Source organism: Tachysurus fulvidraco, chromosome 1 (assembly GCF_022655615.1).
Source record: "Tachysurus fulvidraco isolate hzauxx_2018 chromosome 1, HZAU_PFXX_2.0, whole genome shotgun sequence".
Taxonomy (NCBI): domain Eukaryota; kingdom Metazoa; phylum Chordata; class Actinopteri; order Siluriformes; family Bagridae; genus Tachysurus; species Tachysurus fulvidraco.
In genome coordinates, this window is record NC_062518.1 from 51,502,313 (window position 1) to 51,519,893 (window position 17,581).

The 17,581-nt window shown below is 42.7% G+C and overlaps 1 protein-coding gene across 1 annotated transcript; it reads left to right on the top strand.

The window, feature by feature from the left end:
- The first annotated feature begins 217 nt into the window (after nt 1–217).
- LOC113640181 (zinc finger protein OZF-like) lies at nt 218–17,100 on the top strand. The gene is made up of 4 exons (XM_047814313.1): nt 218–431; nt 10,892–11,041; nt 13,710–13,862; nt 14,216–17,100. Exons 2-4 carry the CDS (start codon nt 10,898–10,900, stop codon nt 15,227–15,229), a joined length of 1,311 nt encoding a protein of 436 aa, XP_047670269.1. The 5' UTR covers nt 218–431; nt 10,892–10,897; the 3' UTR covers nt 15,230–17,100.
- The last annotated feature ends 481 nt before the right edge of the window (nt 17,101–17,581 follow it).

A 17,581-nucleotide genomic window follows, 5' to 3' on the forward strand; every position in this document is an offset into this window, starting at 1 on the left:
CTCTCCCTCCCTCTCTTTCTATGTCTCTCTATCTCTCTGTCTTTCACCCCCCCTCTCCTTCTCTCTCTCTCTCTCTCTCTCTCTCTGTGTCTCGCTCCCCTTTCTCCCCCCGTCTCGCTCTCTCTCTCTCTGCCACACACACACACACACACACACACACACACACACACACACACACACACACACACACACACACACACACACTTTAATATGTGAAATACCGTGAAAGCGCCAAAACTTTCGAATTCGGTAAAACCTCTTCCGGTGTGACGTCGGGTGCCACTGACGTCACCGGTCACGTGGTCAGAGCGCCGATCTCCCCGACTTTGTGTAGAAACGCTGGGATTCCGTACAGAGAGCCGAAGCTGGACGTGTCGCTGTGTGGGAGTTCGTCATCAGTCACATCAGAACTTCCTGCTCCACACACGGAGGTAAGATCAGCTGCTGTTCCTGACTTATACACATGAACTCATCCTGAACAGCTTTAGGGTCATAAACTAACCCTAGGCTGGGGCACGGGGGGGATCACTGTCTACATCACTGTCTACATCACTGTCTACATCACTATCTACATCACTGTCTGTCTACATCACTGTCTGTCTACATCACTGTCTGTCTACATCACTGTCTGTCTACATCACTGTCTACATCACTGTCTACATCACCGTCTGTCTACATCACTGTCTGTTTACATCACTGTCTGTCTACATCACTGTCTGTCTACATCACTATCTACATCACTGTCTGTCTACATCACTGTCTGTCTAAATCACTGTCTGTCTACATCACTGTCTGTCTACATCACTGTCTGTCTACATCACTGTCTACATCACTGTCTACATCACTGTCTGTCTACATCACTGTCTGTTTACATCACTGTCTACATCACTATCTACATCACTGCCTACATCACTGTTTACATCACTGTTTACATCACTGTCTGTCTAAATCACTGTCTGTCTACATCACTGTCTGTCTACATCACTGTCTGTCTACATCACTGTCTGTTTACATCACTGTCTGTCTACATCACTGTCTACATCACTGTCTACATCACTGTCTACATCACTGTCTACATCACTGTCTGTCTACATCACTGTCTGTTTACATCACTGTCTGTCTACATCACTGTCTGTCTACATCACTGTCTACATCACTATCTACATCACTGTCTACATCACTGTCTGTCTACATCACTGTCTACATCACTGTCTGTCTACATCACTATCTACATCACTGTCTACATCACTGTCTGTTTACATCACTGTCTAAATCACTGTCTGTCTACATCACTGTCTACATCACTGTCTGTCTACATCACTGTCTGTCTACATCACTGTCTACATCACTGTCTACATCACTGTCTGTCTATCACTGTCTATTTACATCACTGTCTGCCTACATCACTGTCTACATCACTGCCTGTCTACATCACTGCCTGTCTACATCACTGCCTGTCTACATCACTGTCTACATCACTGTCTACATCACTGTCTGTTTACATCACTGTCTGTCTACATCACTGTCTATCTACATCACTGTCTGTCTACATCACTGTCTACATCACTGTCTGTTTACCTCACTGTCTACATCACATCTGTCTACATCACTCTCTACATCACTGTCTACATCACTGTCTGTCTACATCACTGTCTACATCACTGTCTACATCACTGTCTACATCACTGTCTGTTTACATCACTGTCTACATCACATCTGTCTACATCACTGTCTGTCTAAATCACTGTCTACATCACTGTCTGTCTACATCATTGTCTGTCTACATCACTGTCTACATCACATCTGTCTACATCACTGTCTACATCACTGTCTGTTTACATCACTGTCTACATCACATCTGTCTACATCACTGTCTGTCTACATCACTGTCTGTCTACATCACTGTCTGTCTACATCACTGTCTGTCTACATCATTGTCTGTCTACATCATTGTCTGTCTACATCACTGCCTGTCTACATCACTGTCTGTCTACATCACCGTTTACATCACTGTCTGTCTACATCACTGTCTACATCACTATCTACATCACTGTCTACATCACTGTCTGTCTACATCACTGTCTACATCACTGTCTGTCTACATCATGCCTACATCACTGTCTGTCTACATTACTGTCTACATCACTGTCTGTTCTCAGCTTCATTAAACATCTCTGGTGATATTAAGGTTTATACACCATTGACCTTAATGTACATGTCCCTCTTTGCTGCTATAAGAAGCTTAGATCAGACAAATTGGCTGTGAGATTAAACATACTGGCTGTGAGATCAGACATACTGGCTGTGAGATCAGACACTGGCTGTGAGATCAGACACTGGCTGTGAGATCAGACGCACTGGCTGTGAGCTCAGACGCACTGGCTGTGAGATCAGACGCACTGGCTGTGAGATCAGACGCACTGGCTGTGAGCTCAGACGCACTGGCTGTGAGATCAGACGCACTGGCTGTGAGCTCAGACGCACTGGCTGTGAGATCAGACGCACTGGCTGTGAGCTCAGACGCACTGGCTGTGAGATCAGACGCACTGGCTGTGAGATCAGACGCACTGGCTGTGAGATCAGACGCACTGGCTGTGAGATCAGACGCACTGGCTGTGAGATCAGACACACTGGCTGTGAAATCAGACACTGGCTGTGAGATCAGACACACTGGCTGTGAGATCAGACATACCGGCTGTGAGATCAGACACACTGGCTGTGAGATCAGACATACTGGCTGTGAGATCAGACACACTGGGTGTGAGCTCAGACACATTGGCTGAGAGATCAGACATACTGGCTGTGAGATCAGACATACTGGCTGTGAGATCAGACATACTGGCTGTGAGATCAGACACATTGGCTGTGAGATCAGACACATTGGCTGTGAGCTCAGACACATTGGCTGTGAGATCAGACACACTGGCTGTGAGATCAGACACACTGGCTGTGAGATCAGACACACTGGCTGTGAGATCAGACACTGGCTGTGAGATCAGACATACTGGCTGTGAGATCAGACACACTGGGTGTGAGCTCAGACACATTGGCTGTGAGATCAGACATACTGGCTGTGAGATCAGACATACTGGCTGTGAGCTCAGACACACTGGCTGTGAGATCAGACACTGGCTGTGAGATCAGACACACTGGCTGTGAGATCAGACACACTGGCTGTGAGATCAGACACACTGGCTGTGAGATCAGACACACTGGCTGTGAGATCAGACACACTGGCTGTGAGATCAGACACTGGCTGTGAGATTAGACACACTGGCTGTGAGATCAGACACACTGGCTGTGAGATCAGACACACTGGCTGTGAGATCAGACACACTGGCTGTGAGATCAGACACACAGTCTGCATCCCAAAGGGGTTCAGTGGGGTTGAGTTAGAGTCAGGGCTCTGAACACGACCCTCGAGTTCTTCACCACTCCAGCCTTCACCTCATCACGCACTCCACTGAAGGAGATTGTGAAGCTACACAGTGACGTTCTGTCAAACTGTTACAAAGACCAGTGTAACATTTTAAGGTGCACACATAAGGGTGCGATGGTCAGGAGTGCACAGGCCTTTACAAGTGAATGAAAGTAGCCCCAGAGACTGTAATGACTGTCAGACCCATATGTGGTTCCTCCCCAAATGGTTACCACAAAGATGTAAGATGTAGTATTGTGTAGTATTAACATTCCCCTTAACTGGAAAAACCAGCCTGATCCTGTTCCAGCATGACCTCCTGTTTCTACCCAACCTCACTAATGCTCTTGTGGCTGAATGAACACAAATCCCCACAGCCATGCTCCAGATACGAGGGGAAAGCCCTCTCAGAAGACCGGAGGCTGTTACAGCCGTGTTCAAAGGGAAAACCATATTAACACCCATGGGATGTCGTGCAGGCTTGTACAGCTGATGGCAGCGCTCGGACATATGGAGAAATGTTATAGTCACATGATCATACACTATGTCTTCTTTGGAACTGATGACAAAAAGATCATGACGTTAACTAAACACCGGTTTAAGTAACTTTATACTAATAAGTGGGAACAATAAGATTACAAATCAAATAAAAATCAAATACGTCTTTGTGTCCTCGTGTATCACAGCCCTATGTGGTGTTCAGGTTTAGTGTGATGATGCAGTATGTAGTGAAGTGCTATGAATTTTAAAGCCTGGCTGTGAGGATTTGTGTTCATTCAACCATGAGAGCATTAGTGAGGTCGGGCGAGGAGCCTGGCACACGGTCAGCATTCCAATGCATCCAAGTTCACTTTCTTGTCAAATGTTTCCAGAATACAGTGTACATGAGAAGAAGTGTTCTGTCTTCACACTTAACATAAAGTCCATACAACACACAAGACTGGAGTGTAGACCACTCCAAACCTTCTGAAGTCTTTTCAGAAAACACAGACATTCTTGTGTCTTTTTGAGAATGCTGTTGGTGCTTAGTGGATAAGACGGAGAGTCTAAAGCAGATGTCCACAGGTGAACCATGTTTTCTGTTTTTCCTCACCTTCCTGTGTAAAATCTAGAGACGTTTTTTGTGAAAATCCCAGCAGGAGATCAGCGACAACAAGCTGTTTGAGCTCAGAGTCATAGTCACAGAGATATTAAATATTACCGTAAGCTCTTGACCTGCATCTGCATGATTTTATACATTGTGCTGCTGCCACATTTTCAGGTTGGCTGATTAGATAACAGCATGAAAGTACAGGTGATCTGTAATTAAGTAATAAAGTGGACAAAAGATGTTGTAGGCCGTAACATTAAGATTTCTCTTCACTGAGACAAACCGACCCAAACGTGTCTTAGCAACGACATGGTGTGTTAAGGTTGGAGTGGAAGAGATCGTGTCCTGCACAGAGCCCTGGCCTCGACACCACTCAACACCTTTGGGATTGAATTGGAATGCAGTCTGCACTCCAGGCCTCCTCATCTGACGTCAGTGCTCGACCTCCATAATGCTCCTGTGGCTGAATGGGCACTAATCCCCAGAGCCATGTTCCAGATTCTAGTGGAAAGCCAGAAGCATGGAGGCTGTTACTGCAGAAATTACAGAACAGAATCCATATTAATGCTCATGGATCTGAAACGGGATGTTCAACAAGCTCATACAGGCGACGGTCAGGTGTTTACCAACTCTTATAGTGCTATATAGTGTCTATAAACACTGAGTAAACAGTGAGTGTAAGATATTAGTGGGGTGTCAGCTGGTAGTGTGATGGTGCAGTGTGTAGTGAAGTGTTGTGTATATGACAATAAGAATAAGGTGCTGCAGGTTCTGGACCACGTACTGCAGAACTCTCCAGAGTCATTGGCACTGATGACAGGATATAGCAGGCCAGGATCTCAGGAATGCCCTGGGTCTTGCTGATATAGCATTTAAAGTGCACTGTAAAGCTACAAGTATACAGACACGTGACCATCAAACCTATACAGTATGTCTAGTCGAAGATTCTGTTCCAGATTTATTCCTCCTGTGCTTCTAGAATATCCTCTAGCTTTTGGAAAGGCTTTCCCCTAGCTTTTGAAACGTGGCTGTGGGGATTTGCCAATTCAGCCACAGGAGCATTAGTGAGGTCAGGCGAGGAGGCACACAGTCTGCCAAGTTTAAGTGGTTCCAGAATACAGAGTATGCAAGAGACAAAGAAATGTTTTTGCACTACAGAGTTCTGCTCATACAGTTAAAGTGCATATAAACATATGTTATTACAAGCAGGACTGGACAGGAGCTTTCACAGGGGTGGGAGGAAAGCCATTACCCAGACATTCTCCACAGTGCACACGGGCATTGTCATGCTGGAACATGTTTGGGCCTCTTAGTTCTGAGGGAAACTGTAAGGCTACAGCACACTGAGACATTCTATACAATTGTGTGCTTCAGTCCTTGTGCTAACAGTTTGCTGAAGAAACACAAATGGCTGTGGTGGTCAGGGTGCACATACTTTTGGTCATATAGTCTCTCTGTGTGACTAATACAGAGAAAATGTTTTATATATATATGTATATATCAAAAACATCTAGAGGTGAAGTAAATGCACAGTAAAGTAATTGTCCCTCGCATACTGTTAGGACCGAGCCGATATAATGTCCATAATTTTATGGTACATCACATTAACATAAACTTCAAAATATTAATGAGAAGGTCTTTAGGTGCCCTAACCTGTACTTCATTACTGTACCATCACATGTAGAAACTGGTGTTTACGTTCAGTATTCACCCTGTGGCCATTAGGATGTGTAGCATCACAACCCCATGTGTGTCTTCCTCAGACTGTTGTGTATCTCTGACTGTAGAGTATCTCCATTCAGCAAACCGGACCAAACCAGTTCCAGGCATTAAAGTGCCTCAGTGCACAAAGGGAGGTTTATAAAGACATGGTGTGTTAAGGTTGGAGTGGAAGAGGTTGAGTGTCCTGCACAGAGCCCTGACCTCAACACCACTCAACACTACACCATAGGAATCCTCACCTGGGTCAAATCCCCACAGCCATGGTCCAGAATCTAATGGAAAACCTTCTCAGAAGCATGGAGCAAAATCCATATTAATGGCCATGCTTCTGAATAACATGTCCACAAGCTCATATAGCACATTTATACACCAGGGAAACACTCTGAAGCGATTAATAATTTCCTTTATGTTTACAATTCATTATAAAACCAGTTAGAATGCATTCACTGGTGCAGATGTGGAAGAACCTCACGATGCATTGGGTCATAAATAAAAATCTGAGGCTCATTATCATACCAAATTCACTACAGATCAGGTTGTTCAGTCCATTTAAGGTGCTTATAAATGTGGAGGCTGGAGCGAGCTCCGTGTGGCAGGAGGGCTCAGCATCATCATTGTAGCATGGACATCATATAAGAACAGACATTTATCCTCTGATTATTCTAAGCTAAAGAAGAAAAGGAAGAATTGCAAATAATGAACTTCTTATGGTACAGCATCACGACCATACAGATGCATGAGGTGGAACACACAGATAGTACACTACACACAGGACTACACCATGGAGAGAGATTTCACATGGGTGGAGGTAAAGCTATTACACAGGACACTGCATGCAGTATTGTGCAAGTTACGTCAGATGGTTTTAATAGTGCATCATGGTTACTGTACTCCTGACGTCTCTTCAGAAAGAACATTGCTGTGCCTTTTGGAGAATGCTGTTGGTACAAAAATAGGAAGTCTGACAGCTGAACAGCCAGGAATAATAATCTGATTTCTACAGGTGATGACCAGATTGATACAGGTGATAACTATTTATTTGTTGTCATTCAGCTGGTTGTTGTGTCACCATGTGGACGGGTCGGGAATCTCAATGTAGTTGTTGATTATTCCGAAGGTGTCGAGTAGGGCTGAGGTCAGGGCTCTGTGCAGGACATGCATGTTTTTTCACACCAAACTCATCAAACCATGAAGCTGCTTTGTGTACAGTGACGTTGTCATGCTGGAACAGGGTTTGGACTCTTAGTGTAATATAATGCACATAATCATTACATATATTGTGTATATTATGGCTATTGAAAATAGAACATGATTGTAAAATCAGAAGTGAATAAAAAGTAATATAATGTTTGGACTCAGCCGATATAATGCTTACTGCACAAACTAGTCACATTAACGCTTACAACATGACTTTCATGCTTTTTTAACAAAGACATTTAGAAAAAATACTAATACTGGTAATACATATCATACACTATGTGGCCTGTGGACACCTGATCATTACGGAACAAACTGGAACAAACCGGTCCAAACCTGTTCCAGCATGAATGTGCTGCTGAGCACAAAGAGACTTTATTAAGACTTTATGGCTTGCCAAGGTTGTTGTTGACGAAATAAAGCGTCCTGCACAGAGCCCTGGCCTCGACACCACTCAACACCTTTGGGATTGATTTGGAATGCAGTCTGAACTTCAGGCCTCCTCATCTGACATCACTGTCAGGCCTCATTAATGCTCCTGTGGCTGAATGGGCACTAATCCCCAGAGCCATGTTCCAGATTCTAGTGGAAAGCCAGAAGCATGGAGGCTGTTACTGCAGAAATTACAGAACAGAATCCATATTAATGCTCATGGATCTGAAACGGGATGTTCAACAAGCTCATACAGGCGACGGTCAGGTGTTTACATACACTTATAGTGCTATATAGTGTCTATAAACACTGAGTAAACCGTGAGTGTAAGATATTAGTGGGGTGTCAGCTGGTAGTGTGATGGTGCAGTGTGTAGTGAAGTATTGTGTATGATGTAAACAAGGTGCAGTATGACTGGGGATTGCATCAATATGGGGAGTGTGAACAAAAAGCTGTTGTTCAGGATTGTATAAAATGTCTTTGTATAACGAGTTCCCTTCACAGGAACAAAGAGACTGGGCCCAAACTTGTTCCAGCATGATAATGACGTGTTCAGAAAGCTTGGGTGGCCACATTTGGAGCAGAAGAATGCTAGTGACCTGTGCAGTGCCTTGCATTGAATACACTGAAATTCTGTTCTATCTTTCCCTCTTTTTTCTTTCTTTTAAATAAAATGTCCTCGGTGTATAACAAACACAAAACAGTTGGTCTTGTCTTTCCAGTACTTTCGGAGGGGAATATATGTATGTATACTGATGTCATGAAAGTTTTTTGGTTAGTTCTAGATAACTAAATTAAAGGTGCGGTGGGTCCCACCCCTGTTTTTATAGCTCCGCCCCACACATACATACGTAACCCAGGCGAATATTATGGCGGGACCTGTTGGGGCAGCTGGCCGAGGGGAGATTTTTATCAGTAAATGAACACAATGAGTAATACTGTGGTGATACAGATGTGTTTATGTAGTGTGTGTTGTAGTGTGTGTTGTAGTGTGAAATGTTTAGCTCCGTTTCACGTGGAAGACGACGTTCAACACCTAGAACCCGAGGCAGAGGTAACGGCAGAGGCTAATGTCAGACACCACCGCATATTGACAAGACACGCCCCTTTATGCTCATTGGCTACACGTTTGTTTTGTTAAAATGCTCAGTTTTCTGAATCATTTCTGAAACATCGTGCACCCCACCTTTAAGTTTTTATTTATCAAGTGAATAAATGGGAGAAGGAGAAGGGGGGGGGGTAGGCCTAGTAAGTATAGGTAAAGTGCAGATCCTAACTGTATGTAACTAAGTGTGCTGTACTCTTGGGGACTGAAGCACATTTCACCACTATATTAGTGTGAAGAAGGGACCATGTCAGGTCATCAGTGACTAGTGATAATTTCGAGACGAGACGACATCTGTAACCTTTTTTTTTTTTTCATGACTAAGACGAGACGATGACGAGACTGCACCACTGTCCAAAACGCTGACTAAGACTAAATTAACATGCATTATTGTTGACGAAAAAAGACGAGATGAAAATGTTTTGTATAAAATAAAAACTAAGATAAAATCTCTCTTCATTTTCGTCTACAATTGTCTCAGTTTTTTCATCAGCTGTTACGCCTTTATTCAGTTCGCGGCTGCGCGCTGTTGCTCGTTACAGGTCTCATACGCCTGTTTGTATACACCTAATTGTGTTGCTTCCGCTAAAGAACATAGTGCGCTCCGTCTCTACGGTTAGAACCCTGTGTGTCCATGGCAACGCTCTGTTTTACATGGCAACGGTGTGTTATAGTTGTGCGTAGAAAGAATTCGTCCACAATTCGTTTTTGTGTTAAATGATATTTCCTGTCTGCGCTTTTATTGTACATGACAGCTGATGTCCCGATGACCGGTCTTTACATTAGGATTAAAAGCAGTATCAGTAAAGTAAAACATGTGATGTGCATCAAGTCCAAGTGTGTGTACTGTATAAAGTCCAAGTGTGTGTACTGTTTAAAGTCCGAGTGTGTGTACTGTTTAAAGTCCGAGTGTGTGTACTGTTTAAACGTGTTCTCAACTTCTCACTGATACTTTTGTCATTCGGAGTTTTGACAAGTTTTATAGCCTTGATATTGTTTCTTATTCAAAAGTGTGTGACAGAAAAAACTCTTTACCCCCCAACCTGAAACCTCTTCCCCTGTCACAATCACATCATAATCAACATTAATAATTAGGCTTAAAAGTAAATATGTAAGTAATCAAGCTTAATAATTACATGTAATATTGCTCCAAATATCATCTATAATGGTGTGTGTAATACCATGTATAACTTGTATTAAGTTGGTCATTTACATATATATATATATATATATATATATATATATATATATATATATATATATATATATATATATATATATATATATATATACACACACTCACACACACACACACACACACACACATACACACACTCACACACACACACACACACACACACACACACACACACACACACTGTACACCTACAGTTTTGATCTCAGGCTTTTCATTAATCAGCATTAATGTGTTATTTTAAAAAAGACTAAAGCTAGACTAAAATGACGAGACTTTTAGTCGACTAACAAAACTTGACTAACAAAAAAAATATATGAATGAATAAATAAGACTAAAACTAACAAGGACATTTGGCCTAAGACTAAGACTAAATTAAAAGTAGGTGACAGAATGAACACTATCAGTGACGTGCACACAGATTGACACTCCTGACTTTTTTCACATTAAGTCATTATTGATATTTTAGAATTTGAATTAAATTTCATTTTCAGATCCTTAGAGAGGTTGTTGTCTATTTAGAGAACCTGGTTTCTGCTTTTTTTTTTAGCTTAAGGTTTGAAAACTCATTCATTATACAGAGATGTCATCAGCTGCCTTTTCCTAATGACAAGTTATCCAGTGCAATGGCATGTCAATTTTATTGTATTGTATTTCTATATGTAATAGAGTTTTCTTTGCCTATTCAAAAATGAGTTTCTAACTTATTTCATTTCCATTTTTGTGCTTCAGAAAGGAATGATGTTTTGTTGCAAGTCGTCTCCTGCTTCTTGTGTCCAGTTCCACACACCCCTTGACCTGACCTGCACAAACTCATCGAGAGATGCCACTGCTTCAGATAGGCTTCAGATGTCTGGAGAGAGCAAATCTGACCTGTACACAGTAAGTTGCAGTAACCCTAAATATTAAGTCATCTTTTCTTCATCTTGATCCAAAATCAGGGTCAGCTGGTCCTGCTCCATAAGCATGAATTTACAAGGTAGTGATGCTCATCATGGAATTCTGACCAATCCCACCTTCTGCCACACAGAGGTTGGTGAATCCTGCCTGAATTGTTAGTTACTGAATTTATTGCCTGCTTGTGATCATTTTAAACTGGACAACTGAAGATGGTAAAATGTGTGCTGGTCTGATGAACCTGGGTTTCTTCTGAGGAGCACATGTGTAGGTGTCAAGAGTCTAGGCTTGTGGAGATGTAATGGAGTTGGGAATGGTTTCTTGTCATACTTTGGGCTGTTATCACCAACCAATCATCAGATAATGCTACAGACTATTTAAGTATAGTCTGCTGAGTATGTTTATCCCATCATGACCACAAATTACCAATGGCTACGTCCAGTATGATGATGCACCAGGTTACAAAGCAGAAGTCGTCTTGAACTGGTTTTGTAAACGTGACGATGAGTTCACTGTTCTCCACAGGCCTTTCCAGTAATCGGGTCTAAATCTCACAGAGAACCTTTGAGATCTGGTAGAAGGGAGATTAACAGAATCAGATAAATTTCAGGAGTTGAGAACTTTTGAGAGAAAAGGGAGAAAGTATCGTACAGTGATCCCTCGTTTATCGCGGTTAATGTGATGAACCCCTCGCAATAGGTGAAAATCCACAAAGTAGGATTGGCCCTAAGTTCGACCTTTTCACTGATGGTCATCATCTTCCTCTTCGGCTCACTAGAGGAATCTTTCGCAGGGGCACGGCGCTTAGGAGGCATCGTAAGGGCTTAACGAAAAGTTAATTTGAACACAATACGCGAGACACAGTTGACAGCGTGAACAAGAGTGACGAGATACAACAAGGGAAGAAGCTGGGAGAGGATGCGATGATGCACAGCCAATCAGCTCAGATCGTGCACAGGGAACCAATCATGTGCCTTGTCTGAGTGCCTGTGGGTATGTACAAAGCCTCTGAGATAGTTCCTCTCTTTGTCTGACATCCTGGGAAACCGTTTTTATTTTTATTTTTGGATGAATATTTTTGCACCGAGGCCGCAAAACCTGAACGGCGAAGTGGCGAGGGATTACTGTATTAACTCCAGAAAAAACCAGTGCTCTCTAATGATGAATGGGGAAAATAAGATCAAAAGAAATTAATATTGTAGAGCAGGAATTAGGAAAGATTAGAAAGGATAGAAGTGGAAAGTCTTTTGGTGACAGATGTCACACATGTGGATGTTTGGAAGTGTCTAGTACCCCTTTTCCACCAAAAAGAACCGTGTGTTGGTTCAGAGCTCGTGCTGGTGCTGGTTCGAAGTTGGTTCCACTGGCGATCCTCCTAAAACCGGTTTACCTTTCCATCAGTTAGAGAGCGTCACAGAGCCGAGTGTGACGTCACTGTATACGTGTCACGTTACACAGCGACGTTAGCGCAGCAGCGACAAACACAAACACAACAACAACAATGGTGGATGTTACTTTACTGTTAATGCTCATGGCTTTGTGAACCTACATTAACACCCAAACGCCACGAATCCGACGTGTATGTGCGGCTCCGTGTAATCTGTATAAACAGAGGTTGTGATGGAGAAAGTACTTAACATTATTTTATCATTAATACAGAAAAAAGTTAGCATTAGCATGTAGCTACCTACTATCATGTGTGCTGATAAGTGATTATATTGCAGTAAAGTAAAAGTGTATAAAACATTAGTGTACTTAAGGGACATTATCAAAGGCTCTAACAGTAGCCCCGCCCACAGCCCCGCCCTCAGCCCCTGACACAAGCGGTACTTAAGTCTAGACCAGCAACGTTTTGGTGCTACTTAAGAGCCACTTTTCCTGGTTCAGAGCCGGTGCTTTGGCGGTCGAAACAGAAAGGACTGGTTCTAAATTAGGCTCCAAACCTGCACTCAAACTGCCTCGGTGGTAAAGGGGCAAAGGAGAGACAGCAGGGCAGTTTCTATCTTGATTGTTCAACAGGATTTTAGAGAGTGAGAAGATGCCTGAGGAATGGAGAAGTGTTCTAGTTCTGATCTTTAAGAACGAGGGTGATGTGCAGAATTTTAGCAACTACAGAGGTACGTAGTTGATGAGCCACACAATGAAGCTATGGGACAGAGCAGTGGAAGCTAGGCTAAGGAAGGAAGTGGATATTTTTGAGCAGCAGTATGGCTTCATGACCAGAAAGAGCATGACTGATGCTATTTATGCTCTGAGAATGTTAATGGAGAAGTACAGAGTTGGTCAGGTGGAGCTGCAGAGTGGAGCTATGGTGCTGTATGAGGATGTCAGGAGAACAAGGTCAGAGAGACTAGAGTGAGACATGTACAGAGGAGGGAGATGATTATATTGGTAGAAGGATGTTGGACATGGAGCTGCAGGTAAGAGGTCAAGAGGAAGGACAAGTAGGAGATATATGGATGTGTTGAAAGAGGACATGGATTTGATGTGAGTAGAGGATGACGAGGATGGAGTTAGGTGGAGAAAGACGGTTCGCTGTGGCGACTCCTAACAGGAAAAGCCAAAAGGAGAAGATGAAGAACCCATTCTCTCTAAATGTTTTTATGTTTCTTAACTTGAGTTGTTTTTTCTTGTTTCTATTTTTTTGAACCAGAAAGAAGTGATGTTCTGTCACCGGTCATCTCCTGTTCCTTTTGTCCAGTTTCATACACCTCTGGACCTGACCTCCACAAACACATTGAGAGATGACACAGCTTCAGGAAGGCTTCAGATCTCTGGAGAAATCAGTTCTGAGAAGCTGTCCATGGTCAGTCTAGTACTCAGTCCTCAGTAAGACCTTCACCAAACTAATTGGGTTTAAAGATCGAGGATCATAGTCAGTGCCATATGAAGAATTTTACCTTCAGCACTGGTGTGTGTATGTTAGTGAATGACACTTACTTCCATGTGAATAATACATAATACCGGTGATGTCACAGTAAGCACATGACTAGCAGAAGATCAACACTGTGCACAGGTTCAAGTGCACTGTTGAGTGACTGACTCTGGTAACTACAAATTCATATTGGGTGGGGTTTTTTTGTCTATTATTTTATCTACTCATAATAATTTAATGCATATAAAATTGAGTCTCTAACTTTTTTTTCTTTTCTGGTCCAGAAAGGAGTGATGTTCTGTCACCGGTCGTCTCCTGATCCTTTTGTCCAGTTTCAGACACCTCTGGACCTGACCTCCACAAACACACTGAGAGATGACACAGCTTCAGGAAGGCTTCAGATCTCTGGAGAAATGAAGTCTGAGAAACTGTCCACAGTCAGTTGTAGTAGTCAGGGCAGGAGTCTCCTAAGTAAGACCTCACCCAAAGTCATGTGGAAAAAAATCCACCATTGTTCGGTCTGTGGGAAGAGTTTTGCTAGACTGGGCGACCTCCAAAAACATCATCGGATTCACACTGGAGAGAAGCCGTTTCAGTGCACACAGTGTGGGAAGAGTTTTACTCAGGAGAGTAATCTCCAACAACACCAGCGGGTTCACACCGGAGAAAAACCCTACCATTGTACGTGGTGCGGAAAGAGATTTACGCATCAGCAGAATTTCCAAACGCATCAGAGAATTCACACCGGAGAAAAACCATATCAGTGCTCGGAGTGTGGGAAGAGTTTTACTCGCAAGAATGCTGTACAGCGACACCAGCGTGTTCACACCGGAGAGAAACCGTTTCACTGTATTCAGTGTGGGATGAGTTTTAGTGAAAATGGTACTCTCAAAGAACACCAGCGACTTCACACAGGAGAGAATCTTTATCATTGCTCAGAGTGTGGAAAGAGTTTTCATCAGAAGAAAACTCTACAAGGACATCAGCGGACTCACACCGGCGAGAAGCCGTACTTCTGTACGGAGTGTGGAAAGAGTTTCAGCCGGATGAATACGCTGCAGCAGCACCACCGCATTCACACAGGAGAAAGGCCGTTTCAGTGTTCGGAGTGTGGACAGACGTTCGCTCAACAAAGTACGCTCCACCGACACCAGCACATACACACTGGAGAGAAACCGTATCAATGCTCACTGTGTGGGAAGAGTTTTAATCGTAAAAATACACTCCAACTCCACCAGCGCCTTCACGCAGGAGAAAAGTCCAGCGCTGAGGACATTTACTCTGGAACTTCAGAGTAAACTCATAGCTTGTACAAAGGCAGTATTTTTGTAGCACATGGCCTTTACTGAGGCCATGTTGGTTTTCACACAGTTTCTGTGGTCAGAACCTGAGTGTGATCCAGTCTTGGTGTGGAATCAGACTCACTTGATTCTATTGAATTTGAATCCTGGTTCATTTGAGTTCATGTGACATCATCACAAACCCTCATGGAGAACACAGAATGGCTCACCAGATTTTCTGTTCTTTGCAGTAAGACATCTCGGCTCTTCCGTGTCCCACAGTGTTCCCCTGACACTCATGGTACACGTGTCTTGTGGAAACTAATGATCTCCTCATTGACTAAAACTCGTGCACTTTCCTTCCTGAAAGCGTGTGGACCCCAAAAGGAGTCGTGTTCACTTCATGGGAATCGTAGCAGACTTCCAGAACAGTTAAACCCAGACCTCCTCTTATGGGTCAGTACCATGCTGAGATTCCTGCTCCACAAGTTTACAACTGTTTTCTCATTAGCTCCATCGTTGTGTTAAAGCTCAGTTAGCACACAGTTTAGACCCGGTTACTGGATGCTAATGAGCGTCCAGCAGGTAAACGTCACACACATACATGTCACAAATCCCTACTAAATGGAGTGACACTAGAACAAAGATTAAAGAGAGACTTTATTTAAACATAAACCTGTTTACATTTTCATACATTTACATTTGCAGCATTTAGCAGACGCCCTTTTCCAGAGTGACTTACATTTTATTTCATTGTATACAACTGAGCAATTGAGAGTTAGGGGCCTTGCTCAGGGGCCCAGCAGTGACAGCATGGTGGACCTGGGATTTGCTCCTTTGAACCTTCTGATCAGTAATCCAACATCTTCACCACTAGGTACCACATCCCTTATACCTAACATCCCTTATACCTAACATCCCTTATACCCAACATCCCTTATACCTAACATCATACCAGGTATAAAAAGACCAAACAGGGGAGGTCTGCAGAGCTGAGAGTGTCTGTATGCATTTACTGTATGCCTCCTGTTTATTGTAAGGCGGTTCTTTAGTTGGCTGGTCACCGATTTCTCAATCATAGATCTGCAGAAGCAATAAACAGGCTATAATGCTACATGGCACAGTCTGGATGTTTTATGAATCAGTCATGTCATTCATTCAAACGTTCAAACGAATATCCATCAGAAAACAAGGAGCAAAAAACTTCAGCTTGTTCCCTGGAAATCAAATAAACATGTGGTACAACATCTACACCAGTCAGAGACAATTCGGGAAATGATTAGAAACTGGACTTTTTGTGTGGAGAAAAACAGGCAGCACTTACGGATAACGGCATCCTACTAGCGGTGTTGCTTGGCGATTGATCTGTGATGGGGTCGTATGTCGGCCAGTGACACAGACCACAGGTAAATGTAAGAATAGATGTGGTATCTTCACAGTACCATGAACATACTGAATGTTTGTCTAAATCTAAAACGTGTGAAACCCACAAAGCTTTCTGCAAGATAGAGAGGGAGCAAAGGCATTCGACCAGAAGAGAAAGATTTCCAGTCGGCTACAAAAACGTGTGTATGATATCTGCCAACGTTGGGATCACTAAATACTGACTTAGTAGTGTTTCATTTTTAATTGCATAATATACAAAGTAAATGTGTTAACAACATTGTATCTCATATAAAATATTGTAATAAAAGACATTTCTCCATTTAAAAAAAAAAAAAAAAAAAAAGTGTTATTGGTGCAGGGGTGCCAAAACTTTTATATACCACTGTATATTTTAAGGTTTTACACAAAGTGTACTAAAAAAAAATAAGTAACAGTTATGGGATGTTAGTTTTTATGTTTTTTTAGGGATTAAATAAAGGTTTGTCTCTGCTGTCTGTATTTTAGTACTGAATGTTGAATAAATAAAGTTTGTTACGCACTGAACTTTGAACCGGTAACGAATCAAACTGTTTCCTGTGAAACAGAAGACTTGCAGAGATGTGCAACCTTATACAGAAACCACACCTGAGCCCAGCTGATTAAACAGGTGGTGTCAGAAGTGTCTCCTGCTTGATTACAGTGAAAACCTGAACCCACACCGGGCTTGAGCTCAACTCTACTGATTATGGGGTGTGGAATCTGTAGCCAGGAACAGTCAATTCTGGACTGAACTCGGCCTGCTGCTATGGCAACACACACCAAAGATAGTGTAAGGGAAATCACTAATCTTCTCAAGAGCACTTTCACCACTAATTTATATTCTCCACCTACTGAATGGGGCTTTTCTAAACCTATACACATGTGAATGAACGTATCAGAAATAAACGTTAGCATCACATTAGCTTGTACCTTGAAGGACAGAATGTTTTGGTCATCTATGAAGCC